The sequence below is a fragment of the Aedes aegypti genome, chromosome 3 (genome assembly GCF_002204515.2).
Source record: "Aedes aegypti strain LVP_AGWG chromosome 3, AaegL5.0 Primary Assembly, whole genome shotgun sequence".
Lineage (NCBI taxonomy): Eukaryota > Metazoa > Arthropoda > Insecta > Diptera > Culicidae > Aedes > Aedes aegypti.
This window is the reverse complement of record NC_035109.1, coordinates 342,269,225-342,290,656: the sequence shown is the minus strand read 5'-3', so window position 1 is coordinate 342,290,656 and position 21,432 is coordinate 342,269,225. Positions and strand designations below refer to the sequence as shown.

The following is a 21,432-nucleotide window of genomic DNA, read 5'->3' as shown; positions in this document are numbered from 1 at the left end:
TAATAGGGAATGCATCACCAAACTCGCAACTAATCAATGATCATGACTGCGATAATTGACAAGAAAATTATGAATGAAATGGATCACTTGGGAAATGCGACCGTTCCTTATGAATAATCCCAGAGATAATCATATTCTTTAGTCCTTACATTTAATAGATGGAAATAATATCCTTAGGGGCCATCCATTTATTACATAAAGGTTCATGGGGGGAGGGGGTTCCAGATTTCTCACGCGCAATACAATTTATATTTTAATTTATTCTTATTTCTATACAAAAATCAAAGGGGGCTGTGTACAAGACCCGATTGCATGACGTTAACTACGCTGCGTCCTCGGAAACAGCTTCAAATTGCCGTATTGTCAATTAATCAATTATTGTATGATGGAATGAGATGAATTAAGAGATTATAGCAAGTATGTGGTAAACACATTAGGGAATATTATACAAATAACTCTTTAAAACACATTTGTTGGCTCTGAAAAGGGCCGATTGAATTGTTGAATTTGCGTAACACGGACACATTTTGACGGCGCACTGGTTTCAATCCTCCTCGTACGATGAGATTTGCGATGCGCATGACGATGTGCGCTTCAACAAGCGGCTTTGGTCGATTTTCTTCAGCCATCTCGTACAACAGCTTGCCTCTGGTAGCGAGGAGCTGAGCAGGTTTGGAGAAGCTCTTACCAGCTCGAAAGCGAAAACAGAATGAAACCAGATTCAACGAAGGAGGGATGCTTTATACCCTTAGAATAGCAGATGATGCTCCTCCTTTCATATTCTTCGTTTTCTTATCTGGGAAATAGGCTATATGAAACTGATGTCTGGGTAAGGGATGTACAGATTAGCATTATGCTGTTATTGCAACCCGACGGCACTGCAGCAGCATCCTCGGAAACAGCTTCAAATTGCCGTATTGTCAATTATTCGTAATAAATCAATTATTGTATGATGCTATGAGATGAATTAAGAGATTATAGCAAGTATGTGGTAAACACATTAGGGAATATTATACAAATAACTCTTTAAACACATTTGTTGGCTCTCAAAAGGGCCGATTGAGTTGTTGAACTTGCGTAACACGGACACATTTTGACGGCGCACTGGTTTCAATCCTCCTCGCCTGATGAGATTTGGGGTCGATTTTATTCAGCCATCTCGAACAAATTAAAGAATATTACACAATCAACTCTTTAAAACACATTTGTTGGCTCTGAAAAGGGCCGATTGAATTGTTGAATTTGCGTAACACGGACACATTTTGACGGCGCACTGGTTTCAATCCTCCTCGCCCGATGAGATTTGCGGTGCGGATGACGATGTGCGCTTCAACAAGCGGCTTTGGTCGATTTTCTTCAGCCATCTCGTACAACAGCTTGCCTCTGGTGGCGAGGAGCTGAGCAGGTTTGGAGGAACTCTTACCAGCTCGAAAGCGAAAACAGAATGAAACCAGATTCAACGAAGGAGGGATGCTTTATACCCTTAGAATAGCAGATGATGCTCCTCCTTTCTTATTCTTCGTTTTCTTATCTGGGAAATAGGCTATATGAAACTGATGTCTGGGTAAGGGATGTACAGATTAGCATTATGCTGTTATTGCAACCCGACGGCACTGCAGCAGCATCCTCGGAAACAGCTTCAAATTGCCGTATTGTCAATTATTCGTAATAAATCAATTATTGTATGATGCTATGAGATGAATTAAGAGATTATAGCAAGTATGTGGTAAACACATTAGGGAATATTATACAAATAACTCTTTAAAACACATTTGTTGGCTCTGAAAAGGGCCGATTGAATTGTTGAATTTGCGTAACACGGACACATTTTGACGGCGCACTGGTTTCAATCCTCCTCGTACGATGAGATTTGCGATGCGCATGACGATGTGCGCTTCAACAAGCGGCTTTGGTCGATTTTCTTCAGCCATCTCGTACAACAGCTTGCCTCTGGTAGCGAGGAGCTGAGCAGGTTTGGAGAAGCTCTTACCAGCTCGAAAGCGAAAACAGAGTGAAACCAGATTCAACGAAGGAGGGATGCTTTATACCCTTAGAATAGCAGATGATGCTCCTCCTTTCATATTCTTCGTTTTCTTATCTGGGAAATAGGCTATATGAAACTGATGTCTGGGTAAGGGATGTACAGATTAGCATTATGCTGTTATTGCAACCCGACGGCACTGCAGCAGCATCCTCGGAAACAGCTTCAAATTGCCGTATTGTCAATTATTCGTAATAAATCAATTATTGTATGATGCTATGAGATGAATTAAGAGATTATAGCAAGTATGTGGTAAACACATTAGGGAATATTATACAAATAACTCTTTAAACACATTTGTTGGCTCTCAAAAGGGCCGATTGAGTTGTTGAACTTGCGTAACACGGACACATTTTGACGGCGCACTGGTTTCAATCCTCCTCGCCTGATGAGATTTGGGGTCGATTTTATTCAGCCATCTCGAACAAATTAAAGAATATTACACAATCAACTCATTAAAACACATTTGTTGGCTCTGAAAAGGGCCGATTGAATTGTTGAATTTGCGTAACACGGACACATTTTGACGGCGCACTGGTTTCAATCCTCCTCGCCCGATGAGATTTGCGGTGCGGATGACGATGTGCGCTTCAACAAGCGGCTTTGGTCGATTTTCTTCAGCCATCTCGTACAACAGCTTGCCTCTGGTGGCGAGGAGCTGAGCAGGTTTGGAGGAACTCTTACCAGCTCGAAAGCGAAAACAGAATGAAACCAGATTCAACGAAGGAGGGATGCTTTATACCCTTAGAATAGCAGATGATGCTCCTCCTTTCTTATTCTTCGTTTTCTTATCTGGGAAATAGGCTATATGAAACTGATGTCTGGGTAAGGGATGTACAGATTAGCATTATGCTGTTATTGCAACCCGACGGCACTGCAGCAGCATCCTCGGAAACAGCTTCAAATTGCCGTATTGTCAATTATTCGTAATAAATCAATTATTGTATGATGGAATGAGATGAATTAAGAGATTATAGCAAGTATGTGGTAAACACATTAGGGAATATTATACAAATAACTCTTTAAAACACATTTGTTAGCTCCGGAAAGGGCCGATTGAATTGTTGAATTTGCGTAACACGGACACATTTTGGCGGCTTTGGTCGATTTTCTTCAGCCATCTCGAACAAATTAAAGAATATTACACAATCAACTCTTTAAAACACATTTGTTGGCTCTGAAAAGTGCCGATTGAATTGTTGAATTTGCGTAACACAGACACACTTTGACGGCGCACTGGTTGCAATCCTCCTCGCCCGATGAGATTTGCGGTGCGGATGACGATGTGCGCTTCAACAAGCGGCTTTGGTCGATTTTCTTCAGCCATCTCGTACAAATTAGGGAATATAACACGAACGGTGACGGCTGTGCCGCTCGATCTAATGAACCAGAATGATCACGCTAGCTTCCCGCATGGCAATGACAGCGGAGCACTGGCTGGTAGCGACGATTTCTGGCCGAAAACGATTATGCTGGCTGGTGCACTCAAATGAGCGGCTTCAGTTGCTGCGGCTCCGAAATGCGTGGTTCTTCGGTTCTAATGCGTGTTGTATTCGCGTCCTATTGAAAACTGAACTGAGGACGCGAATGACTCTCGAAATTTGCTCGCCGACCGTGTTCACAGTCAGACGGCAAAAAGAAGAATGAGGGAAGAAGCAGGGTGCGGTGCGCTTTTATAGTGGGAAGCGGAACCGAAAAATGTGCTTGAACGTGATTGGTTAGATAAGAAAGGGGTCAACGTTTTACGATATTTCAATAATTTGTTGCTAATAATCAATAGTGTCCTCCATTTGAATCGACGCGTAGATAAATTTCCAATCGATTCATGGATAAATATTGAAAATCTATCGATAAATGACTGAGTTATTAGCGGTCAAAACCTGACCATTTTTCGTTACATGCTCAATTTTTCGTTTTTCTGAATTGTACCCCCATATGTTGCCGTAAGACGTTATCCAACGTCAAAAAAAGTGGGTTTTAAAACTGTCACTACACGTGGCAAGAACGGAAGAAAGGACGTTTCCCCGGAATGCGAAGTTTCTTCCAAGGGTGAAATGAATAATTGTATCGAAATGAGCAATCAGTTCGATGCTCTAGACAAATTATCCGAACACCAAATCGAAGCAGCCTCTAGCCCAGGCTCTTTGATTCAAGTGAGGAAGCAAAGAGTGCCGCCTATCGTGGTCAGTTGTTCCGAATTTTGGGGATTTAGGCAGGAGATCTTGAACTCCATTAGGGGAATCAAGGTTTCCTTCCAAATCGCAAAGAAAGGAGACTGTCGCGTTTTTCCGGAAACTATTTAAGATCGTGAACTTCTTCTCAGGCATCTTGAAGAGAAGAAGCACACATTTTTTACTTATGACGACAAAACTGAACGTTTGTTCAAAGTTGTCTTGAAAGGTCTCTCAAGTGACTATAAGTCACCTGAAGAGATCAAAAATGGAATAAATGATTTACTTGGATTTTCCCCAGTCCAAGTAATCATTATGAAAAAGAGAACCCAATCTGGCATTATTCGGAAAGGGCTTTCTCAAGAATATTATTTAGTTCACTTTAACAAAAAAGAACTAAATAATATTAAAGCTTTAAAAAAAGCTAAACTTATGTTCGATGTCCGTGTGACGTGGGAACATTTCCAGAAACCTGGAGGAAATTACCAGAACCCCACTCAGTGCCGTCGGTGCCAAAAGTGGGGTCATGGTACAAAAAATTGTCACATGGATGCTAAATGCATGATTTGCGGAGGTTCTTCTCACGCTAAAGACGACTGTCATGTGAAAGAAGATACCAGAAAGTTTGAATGCGCCAATTGCAAGGGCCCTCACAAAGCTATCTTTTGGGAATGCCCTTCACGCAAAAGAGTCGTTGAGGCTCGTGCCAGGCAGATGAAGGATAATATACGTTACGATAACGGTCGTTTCCGGAATTTGCCTGGTAGAGTATCGAACAATGCTCATTTTTCAGTTAACGATCGCTTGATTAGGAATCATACCCACCAGGAAGATCATAATCATGCTCATTCACAAACAAATTTTAATCCGTCGGGTAGCCGTTCGAATCTTTCAAGTTCGAATGTATCTACCCACGGTAAATCCTTTGCCGATATCGTAGCAGGTAATTTGAACTCTTCCCCTATTCGTTCCATGAGTACCCATTCTACTTGTTTCAAATCAAATGGAAAAAACCCTACCGCCACAGGTAAACCCTACCCCGCTTTTTCGTCTACCAAAAATTCCAATGGGAAATCATCAGATGATATGTCTGCCTCTGATTTTAATTTTCTAACTGAACAATTGAATCTAATGATTGATGCAATGTTCAAAGCCACCACTATGACTGAAGCAGTCCAAGTAGGTGTAAAATTTACAAATCAAATTGTTATTGGATTACGTTTTTCTAATGGATCCAAATAATAATTTAAATATTTTAAATTGGAATGCTCGTTCTCTGGACGAGCTGTTTAATTTTCTTACAGCTAATAACGTGCATATAGCAGTTATTACCGAAACTTATTTAAAACCTGGATCCAAACTAAAAAAAGATCCCAACTTTTTTGTTTATTGTTTATCGACTTGATGGGGCATGTAGGGGAGTTGCAATCATCATTCATAGGCGTATAAAACATCAACTGTTTTCGTCATTTGAAACTAAAGTTTTTGAAACTTCAGGTGTTTCTGTTGAAACACAGTTTGGTAAATATACTTTCATAGCTGCCTATTTGCCTTTTCAATGCTCTGGACAGCAAGTTAATTTGCTCCAAACTGACTTGCGAAAATTGACTCGCAATAAGTCAAAATTTTTTGTCATTGGTGACTTTAATGCCAAACATAGGTCATGGAATAATTCTCAAAGTAATTCCAACGGCAGAATTTTATTTGATGAGTGCTCTTCAGGATATTTCTCAATTCAATACCCTGATAGCCCTACATGTTTTTCCACTTCTAGAAATCCATCTACGATTGACTTGGTCTTAACCGACTCTAGTCATCTTTGTAGCCAATTAGTTACTCATGCTGATTTTTATTCTGATCATGTCCCTGTTACATTTCAAATATCGCATGAAGCGATTCTCAATCCTATCAGCTCCACTTTCAATTATTTAGCCGACTGGAATATATATGAAACGTATGTTGACTCTAATCTTGATGTTAACATTTCTTTAGAAACTAAAATTGATATTGACAATGCTCTTGAAACTTTAACAAATTCCATTGTTGAAGCCAGGAACATTGCAATTCCAAAATGTGAAGTATAATTTGAATCCGTGATTATAGACGATGATCTTAAACTCTTGATCCGTCTTAAAAAAGTGAGGAGAAGGCAATTTCAGCGCACTCGTGATCCTGCTATGAAAATTATATGGCAGGATTTGCAGAAAGAAATCAAGAAACGTTTTGCAGATTTAAGAAACAAAAATTTTGAAAATAAAATTTCTCAATTGGACCCTGGCTCTAAGCCCTTTTGGAAATTATCTAAAATCTTGAAAAAACCTCAGAAGCCAATACCGGCATTGAAAGAGGAAAACAAATTATTACTAACTAATTGCGAAAAAGCTCAAAAACTTGCTATGCAGTTTGAAAGTGCGCACAATTTTAATTTAGGACTTACTAGTCCAATTGAAAATCAAGTTACTCAGGAGTTCGAAAATATTCTCAATCAAGAGAACGTTTTCGAAAATGCCTGGGAGACTGATTTGGAAGAAATGAGAACTATTATTAAAAAAGTCAAAAATATGAAAGCTCCTGGCGATGATGGAATTTTCTACATCCTCATCAAGAAACTTCCAGAAAATAGCTTATCTTTTTTAGTTGATATATTTAACAAATGTTTTCAATTAGCATATTTTCCTGACAAATGGAAAAATGCTAAGGTTGTTCCAATTTTAAAACCAGACAAAAATCCTACAGAAGCTTCTAGCTATCGTCCAATCAGTTTGCTTTCCTCCATCAGTAAACTTTTTGAAAAGGTTATTTTGAACAGAATGATGGCCCACATCAACGAAAATTCTATTTTTGCCAATGAACAGTCCGGATTCCGCCATGGACATTCGACCACTCATCAAATTTTACGTGTAACAAATTTGATCCGTTCCAACAAATCTGAAGGCTACTCTACTGGTCTTGCTCTTCTAGACATAGAAAAAGCATTCGACAGTGTTTGGCATGAAGGTTTGATCGTAAAATTAAAAAACTTTAATTTTCCAAAATACATTGTTAGAATAATTCAAAGTTATCTGTCAAATCGTACACTTCAGGTTAATTATCAGAACTCCAGATCTGAAAGACTTCCTGTAAGAGCTGGTGTTCCCCAAGGCAGCATTTTGGGACCAATATTATACAATATTTTCACATCTGACTTACCTGAGTTACCTCAGGGATGTCAAAAATCTTTGTTTGCGGATGACACAGGCCTCTCCGCCAAAGGACGAAGCCTGCGTGTCATCTGTAGTCGATTGCAAAAAAGTTTGGATATTTTTTCTTCATACTTGCAAAAATGGAAGATTTCTCCTAATGCTTCCAAAACTCAACTAATAATATTCCCACATAAACCAAAAGCTCTTTATTTGAAACCTTCAAGTAGACATGTTGTCACGATGAGAGGGGTTCCAATAAATTGGTCAGATGAAGTTAAGTATCTAGGGCTCATGCTAGATAAGAATTTAGCTTTCAAAAATCACATTGAGGGCATTCAAGCCAAATGTAACAAATATGTAAAATGTCTCTATCCCCTTATTAATAGAAAATCAAAACTTTGTCTTAAGAACAAGCTTTTGATATTCAAACAAATTTTCAGGCCAGCCATGTTGTATGTTGTACCAATATGGATTGGAATTGCTTTATATTGAAAAACTAAACGATTTAACGAATATTTCTAACGAAACGTTACGGAATTTTTTTGTATTCCTCCATCGAATTCTCTAGTAAATTTTCGACAAAAAAATTCCCAAGTATTCCTGCAAAATTGTCTCTATGTACTCCTGTAGGAATTCCTCCACAAATTCATATAGAAGTTCCTTCGTATATTTCAGCAAAAATCCACCAAGATCGCAGACACGTCTCACGAACTTATTCAGGAAGTGTCAGTTTATTAGGTCTAAATACGTTAGGCCGAAACTCGTTAAGCTTAATGAATCATTAAACCGAAACCTTCAAAACATAACATGAACAAGTTTTTTATTGGTAGCGGTCAGACAGCAGAATGATAGCGACCTTATTGCCCAAATTGATTGAAATAGTGACCAAAAAGTAACCTTAAAGTGACTTCAAAACTACAAAACTGCAAAAGTGTGCTTCCCTCACATGTACGTAGTTAATCGAATCGAGCAAAAGGATGATTTTTGCTCGCGCTCCCTGGTTTTTCAATGCGTCCGCCTCCGGAGGAGTCCCGTCTGCGTTCTACGTCGGCTGCACGACTTCCCACAAATCTTCCAATTCCAGGAACGTTTGCACCGCGAAGTCGACCAGTTTTCGCGGCCGAGCAGAAGTTCGATTGACGGTAGGCTTTCTGGACCGTGGAAGCAATGGATCCGATTCTGGACTGCGTCTCCTTCGCCTCGCTGGGAATTTTCCACCGGGTTGGCTATCTTGAAGGACTTGAAAAATTTCCTTTTTTTTTGCTTAATCGTTTATTTAACAGGCTCAAGCGCCCTTAGGCATTACGGAGCCGAATTCTATAGGTTTAAATAACAAAATCATATTTGCTTCTTGTTGAACTATGTTGGGGAACCGTAAAACTCGCGGATTGGTCGAGGTTAGGGAGTACAATCATTTTTGGAGGGGATTGAGTTCAGGCTCCGTTCTTTCCGTTGATATTCATCGGCAGCATACTTTGATTGCGTCGTTGCTGTTGATCAATGTAGAGTGGACATGTCGACAACCTGTAACGGTACAAACAACCACCCCTGGTCCTGTTACGGAAACAACGGCATCATCTGCAAGCTGTCTTAACGAGCAATTTATCATGAAACAATCATCAATGTCTCGGACATAGAAATTGTAAAGAAGGGGGCTCAAGCATGTTGTCTTCAAGAAACTGGTTGTATAATTTCAACAAGCGCCTCTTCGCGACGTGTGGGAGGTTTTTGAGCAAGTTGAACTTAATCCTATCCATTCCTGGGGCAGAATTGTTACATAAAAGGAGAGCAAGTGACAATTCTAGCATCGGAAAGGATCTATCAACTTCGTTTATTTCGGTTATATTAACGCGAACCTTTCCGTGTACGGGAACGGAATCAGGACACAATTTCTTGGCGAACTGGAAGATCCACCGAGAAGAGTGTTCTTTGACTTCATTCACTGCTGTCGCATTCCGCATTCTTCTCCTGATCCATAATGTTGTCATGAAAGTTTCCCTAGTAAGCCCGTTCACGGAATTGCGCCAATATCCTCGTTGCTTCGCTTTGACGAGGCTACCAAACTTGCGTTCAAGAGAGGTATAGCGCTCATAGTTTTCTCGAGAACCGCGTTTCCGGTATTCTTTGAACGCGACAGACTTTTCCCGATATACTGCGGTACACTCATCATCCCATCAAGGGTTGGGTGGCCGTCTTCGAACTTTCGCTCCCGGTATTGGTCGACGCTGTGCTTCAATAGCATTGTTGATAATCAACTCGGATAAGAACTGATACTTTTCCAACGGAGGAAGACTCGCCATCGAAGATCGCTTCGGCATATTTCTCCAATCAATATGCTTGGTGTGCACACAAAAAAAATCTTAGATTTACCCGTAACGTAACTTTAGCTTCAATCATGCAAAGCCATTTCTCATGTATTATTTAATGATAAAACCTACAAATAAATCTATTATATCCAACATCGCTAGCAAAATCCTTAATATTGAGCACGAAATGTCTTCTCTTAAAGAATGTTGCATGCAAAACGGCTCGGTTCTACATGATTTTCACGCTGAAAATTCAATCACAAACAATGCACATCAAATGAGAGGCCGTCGATTCATCCATGTGCAATGTGCATTATATATGAGAGCATATTCAGCGTAGAATCATGTAAACCGAGCACTCTTGTTTGAAATTTCACTTCCTAGATGTAAGAAAGCATGCAATATTGGCGAATGTTGGATAGAAGATCATGAAATGTTTCAGTTTCACTAAAGATTGCAAGCATTTTCGAATGCAATGAGACAGTTTGCAATATTTATCGTTGAATATTCAGTTATAACTCGTTTTACATGATCATCATAGAAGTTTACATGTCACGTAAATTTGAGATTTTTTTTTTTTTGCTATGTGGTCGATCGGGCGAGCCTGACACGAATCATTGGGAATTGAATTTTTTATAGGCAGATGATCACTACCATGAGGATCTTGAATTTCTTTCCACGTGCAATCCTAAGACAGTGAATTCGGACAGATTGAGAGGGCTAAAATACTTGAAGGAGCTGGAGGTTTGATACGTGTTGCTTCCCCAGTGTTTAAAATAGTCAATTTGAAGTCGTCGCATAGATCGTATATCAAGGTTGAACGGCTGTGCCGTGTGAATTGAAGTCACCTACGATCAACCCTGGGGCTGGCTTAGCGCAGCAGATGGCTGTGAGGTCTCTGCGAGATATCCTGGCACTCGGTGGCGGATACATTCTTTTTTTTTTTTTTGAATGAGGGAAAGCCTGTAGGAGTGAAAAAAAATCTCTTCTCCTATAGGCATAAAACCATCAAACCTATCTTTATTTAGGCCCTTATCATGAAGTATTGGGGGCCAACTCAATAACGTTATAAACAATGTTTATATTGATTTTGTTTAGCTTCTACATCTTGTCATACTTTCACGACAAGTTAGAAGTTCTAAACTCGGGGCTTGGGATGCATCGTAGGACGGTTCTCTTGTCACTCCATCTTCTCAATGGATATGTGAAGTTGCTCAGATGAGATGGTGATGATCAGCTCAGTGGTATTATTGGAGCCGTCCTGCAGCTCAAAATGGTGGCTTGAGGAAAATTTGAGGAAACGGAATTACTTTGATATGTGGCTTGAGACATCCGTCAATCACTCAAGTCGCAGGTAATAGTAATTCACTGTTGAAGACAAAAGTGACATATTTAGCTAGATAGGAAAGTCAATAGCTTATAGAAATTTATATATAGGATTTAGGAAATTAGGATTGCGAGAAAACAGAGCATCGCGGACTGTTGCGTTGGGTGTTTCCATAAAACAGGAAGGAAATCAATCAATTCTTGTCTTTTTCTTCATATTTAGAATAAACCCTAGAAATAACCTTAATAAAGTCAGATTATAATCTTTAAACCATGATTTTTTTGATATTTTTGGTGCAAGACCGTATAAGTAACGTCCCAGAGATCCTTCATCCCAAGAACTTTGCCATTCAGCAATTGCTTTCCGACGACATGTTTGAAAAAAAAACTCCCTAAAATCAATTTTTCTTTCAAAAATTTCACCTACTGTGGCACCTTTTTTGGCTAAAATATCTGCCTTTTCATTACCATTGATTAGGCAATGCGATGGTATCCATATGAAAGTGATGCTGAAAGAGCGCATTGTTAATGTACTCAATAATTTTCTTATCTCAATAATAAAATATGTTTCATTTTGTGGTTTTATTGATTTTAAAGCTTCAATAGAGCTAAGACTGTCGGAAAATATGAAATAGCTGCCAACCGATAAATTAAGGATGATAATTAAAGCATTATATAACGCTGCCAACTCCACAACAAATACTGAACATGGATTCTTAAGCTGATGATATATAGAAACGTGTTCATTGAAAGCACCGTAACCAACACTATTATCTATGCTAGAGCCATCAGTGTAAAAACATTTGTCAGAAGAAAGTCTTCCATATTTTGATGAAAATATTGAAGGTATTATTTTGGATCTCAAGTAATCTGGAATATTATTTATTTTTTGTTTCATAGAAATGTCATATGTAACTCTATAATTGTTTAACTGAAGTAAATTCATATTGAGCTGTTCAGAATCGATTACATCAGGTGAAATATCGTCAGACATGTGCCAATAATAAAGTGGCATTTGTCTGGACTGTACCATTAATTGCAGAAGTTTTTCAAAGTTTGCAATGATAATTGGATTCATGATTTCACTGCGAAATAAAAACCGACTCCCAAGCTCATAGAACCTAATCATTAAAGGAGGAACACCCGCTAGGACTTCCAAACTTTTAGTATGAGTAGAATTCATAGATCCCAAACGAAGACATCGATACTGAATCCTTTCTAGAACAAGATTATGTGTACGAGCAGCTGGATAAAAGCAAAAACTTCCATACTCTATCACAGATCGTACCGTTGTCTTATACAACCTAATTAAATCTTCTGGATGAGCTCCCCACCAACTTCCAGTAATGGACCTGATATAATTTATTCTTTGCTCACACTTAGATTTTATATATTGAACATATTTTTTTCCATGTACACATGGAATCTAACCAAATACCCAAATATTTGTAAGATAAAGATTGATTATTTTTTTCCCTGATAGCTGTAGTTCAAATTTTGCTGGATGATGTTTTTTAGAAAAACAACCATTTCAGTCTTTTCTGGCGAAAATTCGATTCCTAAATCAGTTGCCCATGAAGACAAACTTTCTAATGTAGCTTGAAGCGGAGCTTGCATATCTTCTATATCTTTACCACAGATAACAGATGTTTATGTTAGAACAAAAATCTTCTGAAAACTTGTGTAAATATTCAAACTAAAACACGTTGAAAACACTAGCGCCGCCACACAACGTACATGGAGAAATATTTTTACCTAATTTTTGAGTTTACTTTACCCAAAATTAAGTATATCGATTATAGTTTCAACCCAAAATCTCTCGGTTTTCTCTTTCCCCCACACGAATGTTGTCAAAAATAGCGTTAAATCAACCCAAAATTGAGTATATTTTTCTAATGGAATTAGAGCCAAACTACCTAGTGGGGAGCTTGGAAATTTAGCCAAAATTGAGTTATTGGGCTCAACTAAGGAATTGCGTTGAAACAACCCAAAATTGAGTTCAATTCCGTCTCCGTGTATTGCTGCAATCAGTGGTGAATATAAGTATCTTGAAATGTTTCATATTCACCACCGATATCACTATGGGAACTTAGCGATAACAGCGCCACCACGATGTTGCTACTTGTGTTGCCGCTTGAAATCACCATTAATTGTCTTACACAGTTTTACAATCGGACATAAACATCTGTTATCTGTGTCTTTACCGATTATAGAAATAACACAATGATCAGCTAATTGTTTGAGAGTACATCCTTCAGCCAAGCAATTATCAATCTCACTCACATATATGTTATACAGAAGTGGACTCAGACAAGAGCCATGAAGCAAACCCATATAACTTACTCGGTATTCTGAGATTGAGCCACTAGAAAAATACATGTGCTTTTCCCTTAATAAATTATTCACAAAATTATTGAGTGTTGGAGAAAGTCCTTTCCTATGCAATTTTTGAGAAAGAATGTCAAGGGAAACTGAATCAAAGGCCTCTTTTATATCTAGAAATACAGAGGTCATTTGTTGTTTACTACTAAACGCTATATCAATTTCAATTGTCAACAAACCAAGACAATCGGTTGTCCCTTTTCCTTTACGAAAACCAAATTGTGTTTCTGAAATCAACTTATTTGATTCAGCCCAATTGTCTAAACGATTCAGAATCATTTTTTCCATTAGTTTTCGTATACATGACAACATAGAAATGGGACGATAAGAGTTGTGATCAGAAGGTGGCTTATCTTACTTTTAAACCGCAATTACCTTGACTTTTCTCCAATCATTTGGAATAACATTATGGTTTATCTTCTTCTTCTTCTTTCTGGCATTACGTCCCAACTGGGACAAAGCCTGCTTCTCAGATTAGTGTTCTTATGAGCACTTCCACAGTTATTAACTGAGAGCTTTCTCTGCCGATTGACCATTTTTACATGTGTATATCGTGTGGCAGGTACGAATCGAGAAAATTTCCCTTACGAAAACATCCTCGACCAGCGGGATTCGAACCCACGACCCTCAGCATGGTCATGCTGAATAGCTGCGCGTTTACCGCTACGGCTATCTGGGCCCCTAATAACATTATGGTCTAGGAACCAATTAAATAAATTCAATCATCTTTTTTTAGCTACATCTGGAAGATGTTTTAATAGATCAATTTTTATACCATCTTTCCCTGGAGAATTGTTCCTCCCTGATAGAAGAGCTAATGAAAACTCAACCATTGTGAACATTGGTACACTATCCTTAGAAGTATCAAAACAAATTTGGTTTTCTGAAACAATATCCGGGCAAATTTTTTTGCCAAATTTTTTGCTCCATTCATGGAATACTCTTTATCTTCATTAACTGTAGATTTATTTCTCATATTTTTTGCAGCTTCCCAAAGAGCAGTCATAGAGGTCTCATGTGATAATTCTCCGACAAATTTTCTCCAATATGATCTTTTTTTTTTACTCTCACTAAATTTTTAAACTTACGTTCAAGTGAAATATATTTCCCTGGGATGTTTCCCATAAGATTGTCTCGAACGCACTTTTCGATAAACTTTAAAAGCAGCAGATTTTTCTCTTACAACTGTATTGCTTTCATTATCCCACCATGGATTTAGTATGCGATCAACTATTTTTTTATTTGGAATCGGTTTATTTTGAACTTTAATAGCACTATCTATAATTAAATTCACAACAAAATCATATTCATCCTCTAAACATAAATCTACCAGATTCTCAAGAGCCTCTGAAATTATCAAACTATATTTATTCCAGTCAATATTTTTAGTTAAATCATATTCAATGTTCTCATATTCCCTCATTCTTAGATTATCATTATCAATTGAAATAATGATTGGTAGATGATCACTTCCATGCGGATTCTTAATTACTTTCCATTGAAGGTGAACAGAATGATAAATCTAAAACAGCATCCTTTTTTGTGGACATGCAGTTCTTGTTAGATTTCCTGTATTCAGAATACATAAATTTTAACAATCTAACATGTCATGGATTGGCATCGCCCTTTTCTCATCGTGATCAGAACCCCATGCAGTACTATGACAATTAAAATCACTGACGATTATCCAAGGCACAGGAATGATATCAAGTATTATTTCAAAATCATTGTAGCTAAAAGTTACTTTTGGATGTATATAAAAGGAAACTAGAGAAAAGTCCTTACCCTTCATATTCACATGACATGCTATAGCTTATATTTTAGATTTATTAGAAACATCAATTCTATAAAAGGAATGACATTTCTTAATACCAATTAAAACCCCTCCGTAGCCATCGCTTCGGTCCTGTCTAATAATATTGAAATCAATCAAATCAACCGTCAGTTCAGGAATCAACCATGTTTCACATAACGCAAAAATATCACAAGTTTCTGATATTAATAAATTCAATGAGTTGATATTAGCCATAACACTCCTTCAATTCCATTGTAATACTGAAAGGTGATCAGTCTATTGATTTGCGTATCTAGCCATCGAAATCAATTAAAGATAAAATGGGCCACTGAATGTTTCTCCCACTCGAGGAAACTCATCAATCTGACGATTTTATCCACCGTATTTTGCGGTTTTGATGTAGTCTGTATCAATAAACGAGTTATTACGTGAAAATTCTGGTTGTCTGGGGAGCTCATGTGGAGCTTGACCACATCATGAACACTTGGGATTAGAACTGCAGGCACCCTGCACACGTAGCTCACCGCACTTTGGGCACCGTGGTTTGTTAGAGTGGAAAGGTGAGGTATGACCAATTTGCTGGCACTTATCACAGATCTGAAAAGAAAACAACTATCGAGATTAAGTATGCCAGTAAACGAGACGTTTGATGAACCAACTGAAGGATATATACGAAATATCGATGCGGAATCAATACCAATGGCAGTAACGGTTGAGAAGATCATTGAAGATTCTAAAAATGATGCAAGTATTGAAAAATCCATTGAATTGAAGGAGGGTATCCGAGAGATTATGCCTAAAGAATTTACAAAAACGAACCATGAAGCTCAGTAATGGCAGCTGAAACATCGGTTTCGACAGAAGCTGTGGTGGCCACAAATGGACAAACAGGATAAGTCGTTAGTTAAACGGTGTACCGTTTTGATTCATATTACGGACACTTAAGGCCTCAGTGAAGTATAACCCAGCTTGGACCATACAAAATAAATCATTCTGTTTGATTTTTTAGCGTTATCGAGCGTCGGAAGCCCTTAACTTTCGGATGGTGGGTAAAGAATACGCGTCCGCAACTTGAATAATTTTAAATAAATCAAAACGTGTGACCTTTTCTTGATTCTTATTCCGGACGCTCCCTCACTTTTGCCTCTTATTTCGGACGCTTTGATTCGAACTACGGACAGCTCATGATAATCATCAATGAAACAGTCAAATCATCAATTGAAATCGTTCAACCACTTAAGAGACGTCTAAGGTAGTTGGGCATTATAAATTTGCTATGATATTTATGGAAAAAACCTAATAAAACGAGCCTCGAAAATGAGAACTTTTGAACGGCGAAAATTGAAACATTTCGTGTGAAATGTTTCCCATACAAACGAGAGTGTCCGGAATTTGAAGCTGTCCGTAATATGAATCAAAACGGTACTTTAGTTTCCTGCCTAGGAGCTCCAGAACCAATGAAACGCACCAGAATTCCGGAAAAGCCCTGGAAATATATCGCTGTAGATTTTATGGATCTACTACGGAAGCAGTTGTTATGAGAATGTTTACCGCAAGGCGGGCAATTGAGGCGCTGCATGAAACCTTCAGTAGATTCGGTGGTTTCGAGTCTATTAGATCAGACAATGGACCACAGTTCAGTAGCGAGGTATTTAAAACATACTTTGAAGAATATGGGATCACATTGCTTAGGACGACACCTTATTGGCCACAGGCCGATGGAGAAGTAGAGCGGACAAACAAAACAATATTGAAGCAACATAACACAAGTCAAAAGGCAGGTAGTGATGATTGGATGTGGGATCTAAGATCGTTTCTTTTGATGAACAATTCAGCCCCTGGAGTGGCTCCATCAATAAGATATTACGTGAAAAACTTCCTTCTTTCGGAGATGTTTCATTACGAATGGATGAAGAAGCAATACATCATAGAGATTGGGAGCAAAAATTTAAGGTGAAACAGCTTGGAATCAAAATTCAATAATGTACCATGACCCCACAGTTATGGATCAAATAGTGTGGAGTCCAACCTATAAAATTCAATAAAACGACATGGAAAACGTAAAATTGTAATATAAAAGCACGAATCGAATCGTTTCAAATTGGAACTTCGGTTAGTAAACTGTTTAGAGTGTAATAGTTACATAGGATTGCATAAAAATTAAAAATTGTATCGGTTCCTGAAAACCATATTATGGATCAATTTTCATATTATGGATCAAAATGTGACATATTACGGATCAGTGCGCAAAATCAAGAGATGTTCAACTCAATGCATCTGTATTGCATGGTATAGCGAAAGTTAACAATGTGTCATATATTACTGCAAAAAATAGCAGTGTTAGAGCTGGAAACAAGGGTAAATGGCCTTTTTTTGTGATACTGCATTGTAGTAACTGAGACATGAACTGTTTTCGCTATACACCAAGTTTACCACCCATTTTTGTCTGCTAAAAAATGAATTTTACAAACCTTGATGTTTTATTAGTTTTATCCTTAGTGCTATTGTCTGAAAATGTCGAATCCAATGCACAAAATAGCAGAAATCTACATTCTTTGGAAGTGATCCATAACCGTGGTAAACGATCATTTCCTGGTCCATATTATGGATCACTAGTTAGAAGTGCTAATATTCGATATTTAGAATCAACAATCAAGAAAAATGTTTTCCAAAGATGAATTCATACTAAATCGAAGCGAACGAGCATAAAATATGTTATAAAATTTGTATTTTACCACCTGTGGGAGCTTATGAATGCTGACGGCACTTCTTACAGAAAACGACCATATAATGATAGCTGTGTGGTACCAACTAAACATTTGTCAAATACACCGTTATTTAGCGGTCGAATGTTGTGCTTAACATTACAAATGGTAGAAGACAAATAGTATAACATGGGAAAAATATGTTTTACGTCAACGTTTATGTTTTGAGCGAGTTATCCGATGTTGAACGCCAAAGTGATCCGTCACTGTGGGTGATCCGTAACTGTGTGGGTATGGTATCAAAACTTTGAACGCTCAAATCTCGCGAAAGAAGCATCAAACTACACTGCTATTTCTATTTTAGCTTTGTGTACTATCAGAAAGCTTAAAATAAGATGATTGACTCTGTACTTTCTTTATTTTTAGCAGATTAGTGCCTTTGAAATCGTGAGTAGGGGTACAAGCCGGCCATTGTACCTGCCATCTTTGGATTCCGAGATGTGTCACCTTAAGGATGCGGAATACACTGACCTTAAGGAGGGCGATGTAGTGGCATACAAGCGAATGGTGAAAGAGAGCAAACTGTTGAGCAAATTTGCACCGGAAGAGTATGAAGTCATTAGATTGCAATCGATTGGAAGGGTGAGATGCCTTATTGCGGTCAATCAACTCGTGTCATGAAGTGCATTCCGATGTGGCTCATCTCAGACGGCTGACTAGCGGCAAACCGAATGAACGTAAACAAATGGAAGAACCAAAACCAACGGGAGCCAAGGGATCGTTCAAATATTACGTAACGCAACAGGGGGAGGGAGGGGGTCTCACATATTGTTACGGTCCATACAAAAGTTTCAAATTTTCCATACAAAAGCTGTTACGTAGGGGAGGGAGGGGGTCTAAAACTGCCAAATTTTGCGTTACGTAATATTTGAATGAACCCCAATGACAATAAATCTATAAATGACGACAGCGTTGTTGGTGAATCCAACACTACACGACCGAAAAGGCTTCATCTCAACGTATTCCAGTTTATCTTAATGCATACAAAATGGATGCAGTGTAAGACTTCAAAATCGGAACTAACTAGGCCTTTTGTAAAACAGCGTCATCAAATAGATAAATCTGACAACACGCGACGTTGAGTAGAGGGGAAGAGGAAGAGCAGTTGAGGGTACGACAGCAGCACTTCTTAGACTTTTACGAAGTCCTTTAGTCCCGACTATTCGTTCACGCTACCGTCTTCTAGGCATTACGTCCTCACTGGGACAGAGACTGCTTCTCAGCTTAGTGTTCAATGAGCACTTCAACAGTTATTAACTGAGAATTTACTTTGCCAAAGCTGCCATTTTCGCCTTCGTATATCGTGTGGCAGGTATGATGATACTCTATGCCCAGGGAAGTCAAGAAAATTTCCACTAGGAAAAGATCCTGGACCGAACGGGAACCAAACCCAGCCACCTTCAAGCATGGCTTTGCTTAGTAGCCGCGGACTCTAACCACTCGGCTAAGAAGGCCCCAGGCACCTATACCTTTTTCTGAACCGAAGGGATGGGGAAATTAGTTTAGAAATTTCAGGTAAAATTATTGAGAGAACAGCTGGAGAATCTACAGGGGAATTTCTGGAGTGGTCTTTTAATCTATTTTTGAGCAATTTTCAAGAGAATCCTTTAAGCTTTTCCTCAAGCAATGTGTGAAGGAATTCCTGAAGAATGTATAAAGTTAGTCTCATAGGAATCCGTAGATTCTGAAGAATGTACACCAGGATTCTTTACAAGAAGGGACTTTAAAGACCTTCTTGTTTAAAAAAGAGGCTTCCTTGGGACTTCCATCAAAATAGTAACCAAATATCTAAGTAGAACGACCTGCTACTAGCCAAAACTGGGCCATACAAAAACGTTTCGTAGTACTTACCTCCCGGTGACGTCCCTTGAAAACCACGGCAAAGGCCCCATGGCCTATCAGCTCCTTGCTGTTGTACTCAAAGTTCCCAACCTGCTCCATGATGATGGGAAATGGCCAACAATGGTTCGGAGGCCGTTCCGTTTACGCCGTTTCACTTTAACTTAAGTTAACACCTCAACACTCAACACTAACAAATAGGATTTTGCACACAAAGGGAGATATATCTATATTTACACTTGATTCTCGATTTCAGCAGCTATTGCAACACACTTTTTCACATTGGATTCACAATTTGCAATTGCTCAAAGGGCAATTTTCATTGATTTAACATTAGCAGATATATATCTATTACGTGGTGCATCGGATTGTGGCTCCTGGCAGCAATTTTCTTCGCTTTTATGGGACGCACTAGCTTGCTTTTGGCCGTAAATTTTTCGTATTTCTTGGCTCTATGCTATGCTTCTTTCGAAAAATTTCCACTCAGATTGTAACTTCCCTTGAATTAGATTTTTCCTCTAGGTTGACACTTCTGTTCCAGATTTTCCGCGATCAAACTCAAGGGAGATTCTCTTTTCTGTTGACTTTCCCTTCCACTCTGGTGCGGAGGAAACTGGCGCCGAGGGGCGATGGTAAAACGAAGCAAAATATTACACTTTTTTTTTCCTTCGCACTGCAAATCAATAAACCTTACTCATCCCTCTTGACTTACACCATCCAGCAACGTTATGAATGATGGCGAATGAATGGTTCGAGATAGAACGGCAAGCAATCTTTTCCGAGACTTTCCTGCGGTTGCTTTCTCCAGAGGAAGAAAATCGACCGAAAATTCCGTCCGGATGGAAGCAAAATTTATTTTTCTTCACGAGCGACGCAAAAACACTTTGTTGCCCACAACACTCTCTTCCGCTCTTTGGTGAACTGCGGGGCTCCAGCAACTTGCGATTCGTGGTAAACTTTTACAAGCACGGATTTTCACCAAATAATTTTTAAGTTTTGTTATCCTTCTACCCGTGGAATTCGAAAGCAGAATTCACACCATCAAGGAAAGCCGTCGATGTCCGAAATTAATATAGCACTATTTTCCAATCCGTTTCTTTTTGAGCAGCTTATATTCAAACACGGCGCACCCCGTCGTTTCTATATGCACTCTGCACTTGCTACCGATCGCCTGTTCACTATAAGGCGATAGGAACACTTAATTCAGTACAAAATCCTCAGTTTTTTGCCTTCCTTATAGAAGGGTGAAAAAATAACACTCGCGGATGATGGCGATTCTCGCACAAACAAAAACAAAGGAAAATTTTTGACATCTGCGCAGCTGTCATTCTCGCGAGATAACTGTCGAGGGCTAGGAATGTTATTTGACGAGGGATGCGTTTGCAGTAGCCATACACGGAAAAAGAAACCGCACACGGATAAAAATACTAATAGTGGTTTCTGCGCTCGTGTACATACAAGTTACATGTCACCAACACTACTTCGAGAATGCTGGTTGAAAATATAAACATAGATCAGCTATTCTCAGCAACATCAAACGGCAGTATTTTCAACCAGCATATTTGCGCACGTGTTCGTGACACCACTCGTGACACCTCAATTAGAGTGATTTTTATTACATCAAT

General features: G+C 38.7%; 1 protein-coding gene across 3 annotated transcripts in view; it reads right to left on the bottom strand.

The window, feature by feature from the left end:
- LOC5579092 (serine/threonine-protein kinase ULK2) overlaps positions 1–21,089 on the bottom strand; it is a 165,762-nt gene extending 144,673 nt beyond the window's left edge. Inside the window, exons 1-2 of one of the 3 annotated variants that reach the window (XM_021850433.1) lie at positions 20,520–21,088; positions 19,820–20,420 (exon numbers count right to left, since the gene is read on the bottom strand). In XM_021850433.1, coding sequence (XP_021706125.1) covers positions 19,820–19,909 — 90 coding nt within the window. In that variant the 5' untranslated portion in view covers positions 19,910–20,420; positions 20,520–21,088. Of the gene's footprint in view, positions 1–19,819 lie in introns of all 3 variants that reach the window. The other 2 variants (XM_021850435.1, XM_021850434.1) reach the window with 2 other exon arrangements.
- Between the last annotated feature and the right edge of the window lie 343 nt (positions 21,090–21,432).